Source organism: Brassica napus, chromosome A6 (genome assembly GCF_020379485.1).
Source record: "Brassica napus cultivar Da-Ae chromosome A6, Da-Ae, whole genome shotgun sequence".
In the NCBI taxonomy this organism is placed as follows: Eukaryota; Viridiplantae; Streptophyta; class Magnoliopsida; order Brassicales; family Brassicaceae; genus Brassica; species Brassica napus.
In genome coordinates, this window is record NC_063439.1 from 12,020,035 (window position 1) to 12,037,714 (window position 17,680).

The 17,680-nt window shown below is 32.1% G+C and overlaps 1 protein-coding gene across 2 annotated transcripts; it reads right to left on the reverse strand.

Annotated features, from left to right (window-relative positions):
- Positions 1–13,299: 13,299 nt before the first annotated feature.
- Positions 13,300–17,348, reverse strand: LOC106347515. 2 transcript variants are annotated; one of them, XM_022687459.2, is made up of 3 exons: positions 17,223–17,348; positions 13,790–17,110; positions 13,300–13,602 (listed from the first exon to the last, which is right to left on the reverse strand). In XM_022687459.2, exon 2 carries the CDS (start codon positions 17,042–17,044, stop codon positions 13,793–13,795), a length of 3,252 nt encoding a protein of 1,083 aa, XP_022543180.2. In that variant the 5' UTR covers positions 17,045–17,110; positions 17,223–17,348; the 3' UTR covers positions 13,300–13,602; positions 13,790–13,792. The 2 variants fall into 2 exon arrangements, with proteins under 2 accessions (XP_022543180.2, XP_013642529.2); XM_013787075.3 differs by having other exon boundaries at positions 13,770–17,110.
- Positions 17,349–17,680: the final 332 nt, after the last annotated feature.

Consider the following 17,680-nt stretch of genomic DNA (forward strand, 5'->3'; position numbering starts at 1 on the left):
ACACAAGCATGAATTGCGATTTTGATCCTATTTACCCGCCCTTCCCTGATTACTCTACTAGGCTTCCCTTATTTTTCTTTTATTTATAGAACCTAAAGTAAAACTAAATATGGCATACGGTAAAATATCCTACAAATGCATACAAAGTTATTGAGATAACTAAAACATTCTTGGGAAATCTGTTTTTTTTAGAGCAAAAAAAAGGTAACTATGTCTCTTTAGACTAATCTGTACTACTTTATGTCCTATTAGACTAATTTTTTCGAAAATGGCAGTAATGCCCTTAAAATTGTAATTTTTTTAAAAAGATAAATAATGAGTTCGACAAGCGGGATCGATCGATCCAGATTTACAAGTTACAGTGGATCGATCGATCCCGATAATTATTCAGAACAAAAAAAACGCGAAATATATACTGATCGACCTGGTCCATTTCACTCGATCGGCGAAGGTCGATTCCTTACAGATCGACCGATCCACTAAGTATAGATCGATCGATCCCGTGCCCAGGAAAGAATCCCAAATCGATTTTTTTGGTTTTGTATGATTATATCCGGGTTGATTTCCACTTGATTTGAACCGACCAAGCATGAAATATAGAAGACGGCTAAGAAGGTTGCCAAGGTATTTTTTGTCGTTTTTTTTTGTTCTTTTTCGTTTTTTTTTTTTTTTTTTAAAAATCGATTTTTTTTTTTAAAAATAAAAGTGAATATTCTCAAATATTTTGTTTCCATATTTTTAGGAACTGATTTCTTATCCGTAGAATACAACTAATATGTAGAAATCAATTTCTACAGTTTTTTAGAATTATAGTAATGTTTAGAATTTAATTTCTACATGTTTTAGATTTATAGTAAATCTGTAGAAGTCGGTTTCTACATGTTTTAGAATTAGATTAATGTGTAGATTTTGATTTCTAAGAATTTTAGAATGGTAGGTTAAGCGCGGAATGTGTATTCTACATATTTGTAGAATACTCCTATTTACGTAGATCACGTATTCTAAACATTGTAGATTCAATGAAAAAAAGTAGATTTCGTTTTCTACTTCGTAGAATGTCATTTCTACTTTTTTTAGAACATAATCTGAAATTTATAATTATAACTTTTTTATAACTGGAAAATATACCATTAAGTTCATATAGGTATTTTAACAAATGTTACTATTTTTCCAAATTTTTTTTGTTTGTAAAACTATTTATTAAAATTATTTTCATAAATATTAAAGGGTATTATAGGAAAATATGACACAAAATATAGATTAGTCTAAAGGGACATAGTTACTATTTTTTTGCTCTAAAAAAACAGTTTTCCCAACATTCTTTAGTAGACTGTAAACAAACCATCATTTTATTAAGGTTTCGAACGAGAAAGGCAGACATAACTGGTTTAGACAATTTGATAGATCCTGGGGAAAAGAAGAAAAAAAATTCTGAAATGGACCTTCCAGCGTATAAAAAACATACTAATAATAAAATTGTTAGTTCAACAAAAATACTAAACAACAATTTTTAGCAAAAGCAACACACAAATAAAATAATTTTTTTGCATCTTCTTTCTCGCAACCATTTGTTTCCACCAATGATTCATACTTAGTCAAGTTTCTTGAACCTGAAAAGAAAAGAAAAACAGTAGTCATCATAAGAAACAAAAACAAAAAATCATAAGAAACAATTTTTTCGAACTTTACTCGATCCAAAATCATGTATAATAGTTTCAAAATCAATGTCTTCTAACATTTATGTTTCAATGCATAAAATAGTTAAACCATTTATTCTTTCTTGAGACATTGAAAACCGTAAATGTTTTTTTCAGTAATTTAATTTTGAAAAACTTCTTTCCGCTGAAGCTGCAGTCACATGTATAGTCAAAAGAATGCAATAAAAATTGAAACATTTTGATAATAACTCACACTTTCAACAAATTCAAAAAATTCACTAGGTTCCAAAGGACATCAGGTAAAGTAGTTTGCAAGATTCTCAATTCAGAATAAAAATCATTTAAATTAATATATGAAACATTACCATGAGATTTGTTTTGTGAAAGTTAGTACAATGTTCTTGTAGTTCACTTTTACCTAATGCTTTTAGTTTTCTCAAATCAAATAAGAACCCAAAAACATTTATAAAATTCACCATTTGATCAAAATTTTTTTATTGAAGATATTGTCATGTCCACCACAACTAAAAAATAATTAACTCTAAAATCATCTTCACCCGTTAGTGCTTCTTCACCTAACTAATTTTCTTCAAATTGTTTTTCCTAAAAATGCCACGCTTGTTTGGAAATATATGATCGACATCCATATCATGAGCAATACTTTGAGCTGTACTCAAATTAGAGGTAAATTCTTCATGTCTATACTTCTCCAAAAACAAAACTACACATTCTAATTGTTTCACAGCATTATCAATGCACACAGATTTAGCTTGTAAATTATTACTCACAGAATTAATAACAAACAAAATTTCATATTAAATGCCAAGCCAAGTAAGCATTTGAAATTATCAAATCACATGATTAAGCTTTCATCATCACTTTTTGTAAGAGCATCATCACATGATTCATATAATTCCAATATACCGAGCTTATTTTTGGAGCTTGAAATCTGATGGCTTTGACACTTTTGATTTGATTCTCCCAACGAGTATTGCATAAAGATTTCATTGTAAAAGGAAGGAACATGGTCAAGTAAAATCTTCCATCTCTTTGTAGAACCAGAAAACAAAGCATTTATGTGCTGTAAAATTCCAAAGATTGAAATGACTTTTGCACATGAATGAGCCATATAACTAAGCACAAGATTAAGACTATGACAAACGCATGACATATACAATTCTTTGGATTTATATCAAGAAATATTTTCTGAACACCTTGATGTTTTCCTTTCATATTAGAATCATTATCATAATCTTGACCTCTCATATTACCAACATCAAGAGTAAAAGACTTTAAAGCATCTAACAATTTTTCAAAGAGTCCTCGAATGGGTCATCTACTTTAAGAAGTACTCTTTTGCTCTTAGTTTTTATTTGAAAAATCTACACATCGTACTATTAGTCATTTACTCTGGGTGGCTCACATCCGGTATACAATCAAGAATGACAGAATATTTTTTTTGCTTCTTTACTGACTTCTAAGGAAAGTTGAACATTATGAGCTAAAAGAGACATAAACTCATTTTAAATAATATGACCAGGATAATGATGATGGATTTCTTGACTTTGAATGAGTCTATTATGATCTTGCATTACCAAGTCAAATTTTACAACCATTCCAATAGAGTCTAAGAAATTACCATTGTTATCTTATAAAGTTTCTCATTTTCTGCTAAATTCTAAGTTCTGTTTAGCAAGAAAGTTCATTACAGCAATTATTCTAGTAAAAATAAGCCTCCAAGCTCTTTTTTCTTTTGACATTTCTTTTTATAATTCTTTATCTAACGTTAAGTATTTCCTCAATCTAACTTTCAATTCATTCCAAGTTTTCATGTTAGTCATATGATATATCAACAATTCTTTCATGGTGTTTAAGCCGCTCACTAAGATGCTTCCAATCTTTTAATCCATCACTAGCTAATGAACTTATGAAAATACCAGAGTTAAACAACTTGCAACAAAAACAGTAACACTTATCCTCATTTTTTGAATAAACCAGTCAATTTCTATCACGAATTTCCCCATTAATAAATTTCCTAGAAAAATAAGCATATGAAAAACGTCTAGATCGCTATTCTCTAAGGGAAACACAAGATTTATTTATCTTTTAGACCATTTTTTTTTCAAAATATACAATTATCTATCAGAGTAAAAATATTTTTAAGAGCGCACAATTTAAAAATAAACAGATTAACCATTTATTTGCATTAATAAGTTCATTCCATAAAAATATAAAACTGATAAAATTTGTTTTGGAAAGCATAAAATGATATAACTATAAATTATTTATGTTTCATGTTTAAGATTATGATTATTAATACATTAAATTCAGAATTTAAAAAGTGACACAATAATTTTGTCTAAAAATGAAAAAAATAAAGATATGCCTTATATCCACTCGATATTTATTAAAAAGACATATAACATCTGTATATCAAATTTTCTTTACAATTTTTGACCGCAGATGGTACCTCCACATTGATTAATTTTATATTAGAATCATTAACTTTATGTATGAATGGCAATTATGGGTGAGCAAACTGTTTGTACGAGAGATATGTCTTTTATAATGCTTCCCATTTGAAATCTAAAGTTTTGAATGGTAAAAGCTGTCGGTGAAGGTCATGCAAATCAAGTGAGATAAATGCAGATCAAACAGGTCATGTGGGACAGATGTAGATCAAGAAGATAAGATATTTTTATGGTTAAAAATCAGTTCAAAAATGGAGATCATATATTTAAATTACAAAAATTACAACAAAAAACCAAAACATAGAATATAAGTACAATACATAAAAAGGTAAATAATTTAATGAAAAGTATTTCATTTTTCCATGACATATCTGCAATATTATCTCTAGTTTTTGTCATATGATCTCCATCAACCATATTTGTTGTCACCATGTCAGTTAGATCACTTTCTAAATTTTCGTTGATGATATTTGCGTGTCCCATTACTTCAAAAAAATCTTCATCAAAATAATTTGAAATTTTGAAAAAATATGTAGTCTCATAGTAGCAATGCGACTCTTTTTTGAACATGAATATTATCTCGAAAAATCACACGAATCTTTCATTTCTTCTTCCAAACTCCAAATTTCCAACAGAACATAGAGATGCATGACATTGATTAAAAAATTCTTGTTTATTCCTAGAAGGACTATTGTTGAAATGAGACATGTGATACCTAATAACTCCATTCCGAAAAGATCTATAGGGAGCTAAAAAACCTTGCTTATTTGGATACATAGAATCAACTACACAATACTTGTCTTCCTAATGAGATCCTAGGATGTTGCTCTGGAATAGATGAGATAATCCTTAGAAGAAACGAATCAAAGACTCAAATTCCTTAAGCAAATGGATAGGATAGTGACACAAGAGGGGTTGATCTCTTGATACTCCTAGATGGATAGATCGGATATGACACACCGATATAGATCCCCTTAGGCTGTTGGATATTACACACCAACAAGAACACTCAGAAACTCGATTGCAAGTAGTAGATAGAACAAATTTTTAAGAATAAGAGATTGCATACGTAGATAGATGAGTTCGAAACACATATAAAGGAAAGACTTGTACATGCACAAGCTTTTGAGAATGACAAAGGGAGTGAAGACACACGCTCCCTTGGAAAACAAAACAAAGACCAAGTTTGAAAGCAAAACATAACATAAGAACTTAGGTTTAAGGTAGATAAGTTGGTCCGAGATAAGGTTAGACCGAGGTCATCAATCAGGTAATTTGGAAGCAACATATGGCCTTGTTAAAAATCTATCTTTGGAAAACCCAGTGGAACAAAATCAAAGATAGGGAAAAAAATCACACATATGTTACTTGCCTAATTGATGATCAGCTTGATGGTGAAACATCTTGAATGGTGATGAGTGTGTCTTGATTAATCAAGCTTTGACCAAGACATGATTCTTGCTTCCATGACATCTTAAGTAATCCTCCAAAAGCTTCATTGAGTTTCTTGGTTCTGGAACGAGTGAGTCATAGGACCATCAGGAATGACTACGGCATCTCCATCATTCGGCTTTTCCAAGCTTTAAATATCTTCATCAGCTAGCTGGTCCATGATCACATCACTTCCGGAGGAAAAGGAAATTCAGAATCACTATTTTGCGCCATCGTAAGAACTGTTGTATCTTGACATGATCCGATGTTCCATTCCAAATATATGTAAACAACAAATTTAGATGATGTATTTCCATAATATTAAATGAAATCGTATCATGATGATTCAAATACATTACTTGAAGTTCAAGCTTCAGTTTATCGCATATATGAATTCCATTCATAGCTCATACAAATCCACTTAAATATGGCCAATATCTTCTGTCCATTTGTAGTCTTTCAGGAATTCGATGTAGTTCTTGTTATGTTGGAGTCTTGACATAATCAGAAGCAAGTACTTCCATCGCTCTAAGAACTTCAAAAAAATTTCTATTTTCGTATCTTGTGCCCATCCAAATTTCATAATCCAACATCTCTTTGAACGTCATTGTGCCCATAAATTCGCAGAAACATGCCACACTCTCTTCAATGCTAACATTGAGAGTAGGTTGTAAACCATAATTTGATTTCAATATGCCACATAAAGATCATGAAAGGATCAAGAGACATTCATATTAATTGAAGACACGAATCAGCATCTTCTTATAGTCGACGTCAAAATTTTCTTCATCCTAAACCACCATCCGTTTGAACTGGTCCTCTTTCAAAATAGCAATTGATAGCTCAATGATAGTTTAATAAATTAATAAATAAATAAATAAATAAATATATATATATATATATATATGTGAATTAAAATGTAATATTAATGTAAATATTGTACATTATATAAATATTTTTTAAATTAAAACTATTTTTTTGAAAATATCTCTATATTTATTTATTTTTTGCTTTTAATATGTATGAATTAAATAATAACACATTTTATACTTTTGATTAATATAAACATACATATGCAAATATATTATTTTTAACATGCATGTTATAGGTAAAACTATAAAATATACCATAGATATAAAGTTTTTCAATTAAATAAACTATATTTCATAAAATATACCATAAATATCTCGACCCTTTGTCTTAAAATTACTTTGGTTTTGTTTTAAATAAATTATCGATATATTTTTACTGACTCGTGATAAATATCTATTATAATTTTTCTAGTAAATCTAAAATAAGATACATTAGCTCACTTGGTTCATCTCCATTAGCCAAAGTTATTAATTACGATAATATTTTTATAGTAGGATGCCACACCAAATGTAAATAAAATTGCATTAACAACAAACATAAAGGATAATACTGAATGTGACATTTTATTTGTTTTCTATAAAATAAAAATATTATTTTAAATTTTCTTTTTCTTGTTATAATCTCCACGTTCATTCTCATTACTCTTTTTCATGTATATCACACTAATAAGAAAATTTAACTAACCTACATAATCGATTGTGTAGAGGAACCCTATTTGTTAATTATATATATATATATATATATATTGAATTGGAATTTAAAGAAATACATTATACCTAGATCAGATAAAAAAATTATCTTTTTTCTAAATTATGAATTTAGTTTGGTATAAATATAAGAACTAGTTTTTAAATAAATATCATTTAATACTTTTATAGCATCTCCAACTATCAATACTATTAAAACGGAAAGAGTTTAAATAAATATATTTAAAAAATGTTGTTTGGACCATTTCATTAACTAATAATATTTTGGTCTTACTTTGATTTGAACAAATACTATGTTACCTTAAATTTCTCTAATAATCATTTAGTCAAAACTTTTATTTATTGGACCCATATCTTTTTGTAAACGAAAAGATTGTACCATATATATATGACCACATAAATTTAGTTCACGAAAATATAATATCACATACACTTTATTATACTCTTCTCTAAATATGTCTCATTAACTTCATAATTAAGATAAGTTTAAAAATTATATATTATGTTAATTTTATTTTATTGATAAATAACAATTTAGTATTTAAGATAAGTTTAAAATTATCAAAACTCCAACAAATCTTTTTTTACTGCTCAACAAAAAACTTACAAATCTATACTATTAAATTAGCCAAAAATCTCTCAAATAAATCTTAAGTTTCACCAACTGAACAAATGTAAATTTTGTAAAATGCACAAAAATATAATGAAATGTTAGATTTGGGCATTCGGGTCTTCGGGTCAAATATAAATCGGTTTGTTTCAGGTCCAAGTTCTTTGTGTCTTGGGAATTTATATCCAACTAGGTATTTGAATTTTTTTGTTCAGATCGGTTCCTTTTAGTTCCAGGTCAGTTTGAGTCAATAATTCAAGTATCTGTAAAATTTACTAGTAATTTGGCTACGTTATGAGTCTAACTCCGTTCGAGTACTTAAAACCCTTTCATTAAAAAAATACCCATATTTTAAATATATTTTTAAAATTTGGAATTTACCCAAAACCTGAAACTATAACAGAAAAAGCGAATCTAAAATTTACAGTAATATTTTTATACTCAGAACATATATGAATTACTCAAATATAAATATTATGAACAAAAAATTCTAGATACTTTGGGTACTCGGAGTCCAACAGAGACCCGCATGTCCAAAAAATCTAATAGGTACTTTTTCCCAATCCCGAACCTCAACCTGTATTTCGTATTGGTTTGGTTCGTTTATCAAATTTAGGTAAAATTTCCATACTTAAGAAAGAATTACATAAGTGTATATATAAAATCTCGAATAAACCTATTCATAAGTTATATAATTTTAAATAAATTTATGTATTCGATATGATACGACTTTATAACATAATAATACACAATATACTCAAAATACTATCTCATATACAACTTTGTACATAATCCATAAAACCTGCACTTTGAAAGCGCGGGTCAAAATCTAGTATTACCTTAAAATGGGATGTAAGGAAAGAAGGAGAAGTTCCACAACACAACACAACACATCACGAGGCGTCTACTTTTTCTGGGGTCAAAATTATAGAAGTAATAAGTAATTATATTTATAGATGATTACTGATTATTTTGAATTAATTTAATTTTAAAGAAAAGTATATATTGGCTAAAAGGGAGGTCGAATAACCGAACATCATCAAAAGTAGTGTGAATAAAACTGCATACAAATGAACTTTTTTTTCCTATAGAATAATGACAAAAAGTTAGTACTTTGTGCAGTTCTTCTGCTTTTCTCTTTTTATAGCTGTCAAATGGGTGGGTTAACCATTGGTTGTCCATGTCCAAATATAAATGGGTATATTTTGGTGACACCAATTTGTTCATGCGTGTTATAAATGGACATGAATCCCAAGACCAATGGGCAATAGATCGGACTTTTTGAACATGAACGGCCCAATTATCACAAAAATCTAGGGTTTCTAAACTTTAGGGATTTGAGCTTTATTTTATCTTTCGTCATTTTCTCGTTCTCAAATCAAAATTTTATCTTCAAATCGACTTTTCCGTTAAAATCGCAATGAGTTTTTTTTTGCCAAAAATCGTAAAATTGAGTTTTCTTGCCAAAATCGTAAAATTGAGGTTTCTTGCCAAAATCGCAAAATTGAGTTTTTCTACTAAAATATTTAAATCAAGTTTTCTGACAAAATCGCAAAATCAAGTTTTCGACCAAAATCGAATATTGGCCAAGACCACAAACAAAAGTTTTCGTTAAAATCGTAAAAACAATTTTCCCCACAAAATCTTATTTTTCCCATTAAAGCCACAAAACAAGTATTCCGGTTAAAATCAAGGAATCTTGTTTTTTTCCGCCAAATTCGAAAAAAAAAGTTATGATGTTTTGAAACAAACCTTGTAGCAAATTTGTATTGTATGCGATTTTCCTATATAGTACTGTAATGGTCTCCATGGCAACCCATGTTAACATGGGCGTTAATGGGCCTGGTCCTTAATGGACTCGGTCCTTAATGGACATGGCTACTCTTTGTGTGCAAACAACAAATGGACAAATATATATGAAAAAATAGACGTGGACTAACCCATTTGACAACTCTAGTCTTTTGAACTTCAAAGAACGTGAATTGTTGCTTGTCATTGTACTGATTCACCATTCAAACATTAATGTTTACAATGGAGAGTGGAAAAAAAGGTGGACCATCGACTAGTGGAACAACATGCTTTTTTCCTCCATTCACAAATAATATTTGTAAAGACAAACATAACTTTAGAGACATAGTTCTAATTTTTTTTTTGTTTTTTTAGCAAGAATGATGGAGGAACTCTTATTTTCAAATAAAGAGAGTTGGTTGAGTGGAGCATAGAATTTGAAGCATTTTTTGTTGCGTTTAGTATTTGTTTTTGAAAACATTTAATGAAATTTAAATAGAAATTTTATATATTTTATAGAATGTATTATAAAATTATAGTTTGAACTTTATTTTATCCTCTTCCACCATTCAAATTGTACTATACATTATCAAAGCATGGTTTTATCCACTTTTAATTAGTAAAACAATTTTTTAGTTTTAAATTTATATTTTCATATTTTTTGATGATTTATGTAAACATAATATTTATTTATATTTCATTGAATTCAAGCTATTTCAGAAATAAATAATTTTAACAAGAAAAGTAAATGAAAATAATTTTTGTGAAATAATTTTAAATTTATTTTACACCTTTTTAGCGAAATATAATGATTTTATTTATAAAGTATTTTTTTTAAAAATAACTCTTCTTAATTACAAAACAAATAGTGTAAATTATTGTATAGATTAATTTAAATTTGTACAGATTTTAGACCACTTTTATACACTTTCACCGTTCAAACCTATGTTTTGAACCGCTAAATCTGCTTAATTCACACTTGTTCCGCTCGGTCCGCTACGTTTGATACGCTGTCTCCATTCGGAGTCTAAATGTTAAAAATATTGAATTATTATAGTCTTTAAAGAGTCCAACAAAATAAAAGAAAATTCCAGTAATGTTGTATACGTTGTGGTGAATGTCACTAACTTATCTTCTAGTTAGTGGACAAAAATACAAGTCCAGCAGAACAATTGGATTTGTGTTAAAAAAATTTAAAATATTTGTTAGTCGCTAGATCCCGATGGAATTGTGAGTACGGACCAAACGATTTTATGATACTATTATGCATGTGTGATTTTATTAGCTTTGTGCCTTTGAACTATAGGTTTTGTGAAGGGATCCGACTCATTTTTTATGTTGTTGGTACGAATCTAAGTTGACTTCCTTGGTTAAACTTACAATATATCAGTTTTCTAATTACATATTTAATACTTGCCTTAATCTACCTGGATCCTCCTTCCCTCCTTCATGCCTTAGTTATGTGATCAAGCTATGTCTTTACCCTTTCGGGTTTGATCCTGATCTGCATCAACAAAGTAGGTGTAAGCAACAAATTTTCTTTGTGAGTGCGGTCATCCTGTCTCATTTAACATAGTAAAGCAAACATATCAAAACAGTAAATCTATCAAGTCAGTTATGCTTATAAACTGACGCTTGACAGACTTAATCGTCACTCAAGAACATATAGCAAGTAAGTTTTAAAAATATCATAAATTTATGTATATCTATATGAAGCTATATTAATAAATATGAATAAAAAACTCACGCGTACATGCGGATCAGAATTTGATTTTTATTAAAACTAAAATTTTGTCAAAATAATTATGCTTTTGAAAGTGAGAATAAATGTCTTGTATATCACTAATGAGATCGCACACAAATTGTTAAATGAATATTTTACAAGTTTAAGATCAAACTAATGTATATTTATCAACTAATGACAACATTTTGGGATCAAAGAGATGTGTTTCATCTAGTGTTGGAGCGAACAAATTAACGGTATAATCTTTTGATCATGTTAAATAAGTATAATATTTCTTAAAAAGCACATAGGTCATTAAATTATGGGCATAAAAATGTAAAAGAAAATTGATAACACATGACATAACTATAATTCATATGTTGGCGTTGCATATGTCTATTTAACTACTTTAGATAATTAAATCTAAAAATCAAATGTTTTGATCAATCCCATTTTATGCAGAGTTTTCTTAATGTATAATAAATATTTATATAATAAATATAACATACATAAGAATATCAACAAATTAAAATATTTCAATATTTTCATAAATAAATGTTTATTTTCATAATTTATTTAAAGTTCAAGTTATTTTGAGTGAATTTTAACTAATGTGGATATGTATATTTGTGGATACTAATAGGTTTTAGATTTAGATGAACATCTTTTGAATTCAAATACCCTAAAGTTTTAAGTATTCAATTTGTGTCGCCCTAGTCTACTATCAAAAGGTTAACACTTGAATTTGAAACGGTAATATGTATTTTTATGGTTAGGTGTCCTTGTTTTACACCATTGCCAAATCGATATCCTTTATATACTAAAGTACAAATCACTCAAAAATATAAAATTTTGACACATGTTACTACTTCACAAAACTAAAAATAATTCAGAAGTGTACCACTTTAAAGTTGATTTCAAATATTTATATAACTACAAAACAATAATTCCTATTTTTTTATTACAAACGCACGTTCCAAAATAGTAAAATATAAATTCTAAACCGTAAACAATAAATTTTGAGGCCTCAACTCAAGATCTTTTACACATTTTTTGTTGTTGTAAAATATGCATTTACTTCTAAAAAAAAACCATCACATTTAACCGGATAACAATACTTCTATCTGGATACATACTGATATTGTCTGGATATTTTCATCTGGCTAATTCAACTCAAGATCTCTTAACACCAATTTTTGGTACAATATACACTTATATGTATACAAAAGAACCATCACATTTAACTGGTGACTAACAATACTTTTATCCTGTTATATTATAATAATGTCCGGATATGTTCATCTTGCCAACAACACTTTAAGAACTACTTAATAATTATCATTTATGTAGTTGTTTGAAGTAGCAATTGAATAACACTAGAATTAGATGTGTTTGAAGTAAATATAGTTTTTTGAAATAGACAAATACAAAAACAGTAAATAACGGCAATAATAATGAGTGAGTGAAGTGTTTTTGTTAGACAGACATATGTAAGGAATATATAGGTGTAGGAGGTGGGTGAAGTTATTAAGTTCTACGCATGTAGTCGATATCACATTTGAACAACTCATAATGTCAGCTACAGTTAATAGGTATAAACTTAGGGTCTGACTTATTAAGTAATATGTATAGTATATGAATAGGGGTTCTCGTTTGTCATTCACCGAAAATACACGAAACTTCGTGTATATGAAAAGCAAATTCTCTTTGTTTTACAAGACTGGTTTGCTTCACACATGAAAAATCAAATCGAGGTCAAACTAAAATCTTGTCCACTTTCTCTTCTTTTTTAGTTCTTAATAACTTAAGGGCGGCAGCTATATCAGAGCAACAATAACGAACTTGACATAACAAATATGATTAAATATCAAGAAGGTGAATTCTGCATAGGCTACTATTGATGTACGATTCTGTAACCGTGTCTTGTTTCACAAGGAATACGGTGAATCACCATAAGAGATCAACCATCCGTGTTTCATGGGGCTTATCCAGTTACGAGAATACATTTAACGAAATGCATGAATGTCATCAGTCATCATAACGAATTATGATTTTTATATGAATATCACCTTGTATATTAAATTTTACCTGATCAAACATTTTTCATTAATATTATTGACGGTTAGTGATTCACTAAACTCCACCACTAACTTCCCCTTTTCTAAAAAATAACAAGATATATAGCATGAGAACAACATGAATAACCTTTTCAACATGTTTGTGGCAGAGCCTGTGTCATCTCACTCTTTTTGACATCTTTTGGGACCAAACCCAAATCAATGTCGCCATTAAAATCCATACCATATCTCTCTGCTACGGGACTAACCTCTGGAATTTTCACCTGAAAATACAAATCAATGACAAAGTGTTGTCTTGTTAGAAGGATTCACTATTGGCAAACCATCATTAAAAACAAAACACAATATTACGCAATGGAAATGAACTTGGACTCTGTATGATGACTGATCAATCAAACAAAATATGAAAGAAAAAGAGTTCGAAACCTACATGTTATCAATGCATCTCACCAATCATGTTTCATCGTCAAAATCATCAGCCACTGAGTTCTCTTGGCAGATAAATGTGTTATCCTCAACACGATTTGAAACAACAGGCTCCCACATCGTTGTCTCATTCCCATGCGCAGTGTTCTCACCATCTTGCTCCTCCTCTGCAGCTTGTTCAGCCCCATTACAAAGTTGGCCTGCTGCTCCTTGATCCCAGTCTACACCAGCAGGCTCCACAGTCTTCTTTTCTGAACCCATCTCGTTTCCTGTTTGCTCTTCATCCCCATTAAACGCTAAAGCAACAGCTTCTTGTTCCTCTGTTTGCTCTGCTGCTTCCTTCTTCGGCCTCTTCCATTTCTTAGTGGACGAAGTACCATCATCTTCAAAATCTTCTTCTTCTCTGTCTCTGTGTCGATACACCCACAGCTTCCTATCAGAATCGAATTGTACACAAGGGTCCCGCTCATAGTGCAAACGATCTAATGCACCACTAACGACTTGATTTACTTGTACATCGGTTACATCCTCCATGATATACTGTGAGTCTCTTATTAAGGTACAAACATCAGCTCTTGTCCCAATACTACCGGGCAATCTGGCAGCGGCATCTCTCACAAGACAGAGAATTGTGACATGTGGTGGTCTCTCTCGTTTCAACATGAAATGGTCCCGGGCTTTTGAGGTTGGCTTCCCTCCACCTCTTCTCAGAGGAGCAACAATCGACTTCCTACCATCAGCAGCCGTGTACACAAACGCTCTGTCAGAAATTGAGTACCTCAGAAACTCTTCTTTGCGGAAATATTCTCTGGCTTCTTCAGAACTCTGGGGAATCGTGTTAAGACTCTTCTGTGCTCTCAGATCCTTGAACCTTTCTTTCTCATCAAGGTTACACTGCATGAGTGACAATGGTGGTTCGGGAAGACTGCCTATTTGCTGAAGAGTTTCCTGACTATTTTTCAGCCAGTTTGCAAATGAATCAACCAACTTGACAAGCATCTTGTGCGTGAGACCCCAAGCTTCAGGCGATGTTACCTCTTCAACAGTTTCTTGATCCGAAGGACTGAGAACAGGGCCAATCCAAGACCAGCATTTCTTGGACTTCTCAAATGCTACAAGTGGCTTCCAACCCTTTGCCCCTAGAGGTGAGGTTTTCGACGAGAAGATCTTCAGAACTCCTCTAATCAAATCCTGAAGCGGCTCTTGTGCCTTGAGGATCAAAGGATCTAACGGCTTTGACGTGACACAGCTAGTAATCTCCTGGATAGTGAGGGATGGCAAGTTCTCACTTCCCTGCTGTGGAGACTTGTTATCCTCTGCATCCTTGGGAATGGGAGCACCATTTTCTCCAGCTTCATGTTCTGTAGTCTCCACTGCCATAGGTTTGCTAACATCTAATGGATCTTCAGGACAAGAGCTTGTAATTGCCATACGCACTGCTGTAAGAAGATGCATAATGGAAAAGGAGAAGCCACTGTGAACTGTCGGTGTGATCAACACATACGGCTTCTTCTGCGGTTTGGTTTCCACCTCTGCTTCACTTGCACTCTTTCCTACTTTTGGTGTTTCAGAGGTTTCCAGATCGAGAAAATCAACATCAACCTCCATTTTCTTCTTTCCCTTTCTCTTTGAGGCAATAATATCACAAACCGGCTGTTGGATGTCAGAATAAAGCCGCATCTCACCGTTATCCTCCCTCCTCTCCATGTCCATCAAAGACTCTCTAACCTTTCTCCTTTTGGACCCAGAACTGCAAGAAACCAACCTGGCATCTAAATTTTCACCATCCTGCACTTGGTTCTCACGAAAATCAGAATTTAAGAACCTTTCATTCATTTGCTGCATAGAAGCTCTATAAGTTCTCAAACTAGTATCAGGTGAGTCCCTCTCAGACTTCCTTTTTCTGCTTTTACCATTCACGTCATCAGATATATATCTGGGGTCAACCGAAAATCCATCTCCATGATACTTCCCATGCCGATAGAAGTCCCCACGAAGGTCTGCCAGACTACCTTTTACGGGCTTCATTTGATTTGCATATTTGCTTGACTTTGCAACATTGCTGTGGGACTGCCTTGCTGAATATGGTGGACCCATGAAATGTTCGGAATTCATTTCTCCCTCCCTGGAAAACTTATGTTTCTTTCCAAGCCTCAAGAATCCAGATTTCTTTCTAACAACAATATCCTGATCCCGCCAAGAACCTGTTCCAAAGAGTGGATCCTGGTCATCATCATCCATATTATCTTCTGACCCAAGAACCAAATGAGAACCATACTTGCGCCTAGCGAGAGAAGAGGTGTTGTATGCAGAGGTCATACCTAACCCATTACAACCTGAAGCATATGGCCCAACAGACGTTTTATCAAAAGGAAATTTCAGTGTTGCTGTCTTCGGTTTGGACTTTGGTTTGCCATATCTATCTTGTTCTACAACCGTAGGCTGCGGCTGCCACTGCCTAGGAAACTCCAAACCTGAATCAACAACATAACCTGAATGACGGGCAGTTTTGTTCTGCGCAGACTTCCTATCTTTTACCTTTCTGCTCCATGGCCCATCAAAAGGTTCTTCCTTTTCTGATGAATCCTCCTCATAATAGTCCTTTTCCTCGCGCATTAGAGTCTTTTGGCTTTTCACGATATTCAGGACCCGGAGCTTCTCATCGACACTGTACCCTCTACAACCTGCCCAAGCATCCCTTGTCTGACAAAGATTCACGACCATGTCATTATGATACTTCCTCAGAGTATGATAATGTTTTGTCCTTGTAAACAAATTACGGCCCTCGAGATAAAGCACGTTCCTCGGCTCGCACTGGCCACCTTTCAACATGTCAAATAGTTTCTTAACCGGACTGCCAAAGTGGAAATTACGACCCTCAAAAAGCTGTTTCAGAGTAAGCATAAACGTGAACTGATCAAGGTCAGGAAGATGAAATGAGAGGGTAAGCCGTTCTTCCTCAGTGAGAGACTCGTTCCAAACATCAACAGAGAGTATATCTTCAAGACTAGAGAGATCATACAACTCAAAAGGAACGCTACAAGTCACGTTCCCAACCTGAGAGAACTCGGCACCAGACTCGGCCAATTCAAGCAGATCAAAATCATCAGAGCCTGCTCCAGAATCATCATCATCATCATCATCCTCGGAATCCGCTGAGGTTTTACGTTGCAGCTCAAGCCTGTCCTCTCCTTGGTAACTTGACATAGATTCATCACTGTCATGAGAGTAGTCCGAATCAAACCTAGAGAGCTTTACGTTACTCTTCTCGATCGCCATCACGCATAGAAACACTAATCCCAACTCCACGAAACAGTTCTTCTATGGAGAGTGAACGAGAGAACCCTAACACAAACGAAGCACCATAAACTCACTCAGAGATCGAAACAAGATAGTTGAGAGACGAATTGTAATCTGTACAGTACGAATCCAATTCGATGAATTGAGATCAAATTACCTCAAAGTTTCTCCAGAATTGAGAGCTTCGATGCTTCTGCGTGAGAATCTGGAGGAAACCCTAGAAAGAAACTCAAGGGGGAGCGAGAGAGAGAGAGATCGAAGAAGACGGTGAATTATTATTAGAAGGGTTGAAGATGACTGATAAGTTCACAAGCTGCCTGGGTTCACAACTTGGGCCTCCACTAATCCCTTAATGGGCTTTAGTTGTTCTATCTATTCTCTGCTTCACACTTAACAAAATTATTAGAGCTTCTTCTATTCTCTTGTTCGTAAGACACATTTAACAATATTACTAGAGCTTCCCGATGGTATTCTATTTTTCCCTCTAAACAATATAAAATAAAAGTAATTTCAATATTACGCCAAATATAGAGTACATTATTTTTTGGAGATTGCTTATGAACTCGGATTCTTTATGTGCATGGTTCCTGCTGTTGGGATTGTGAAATCCCGTGT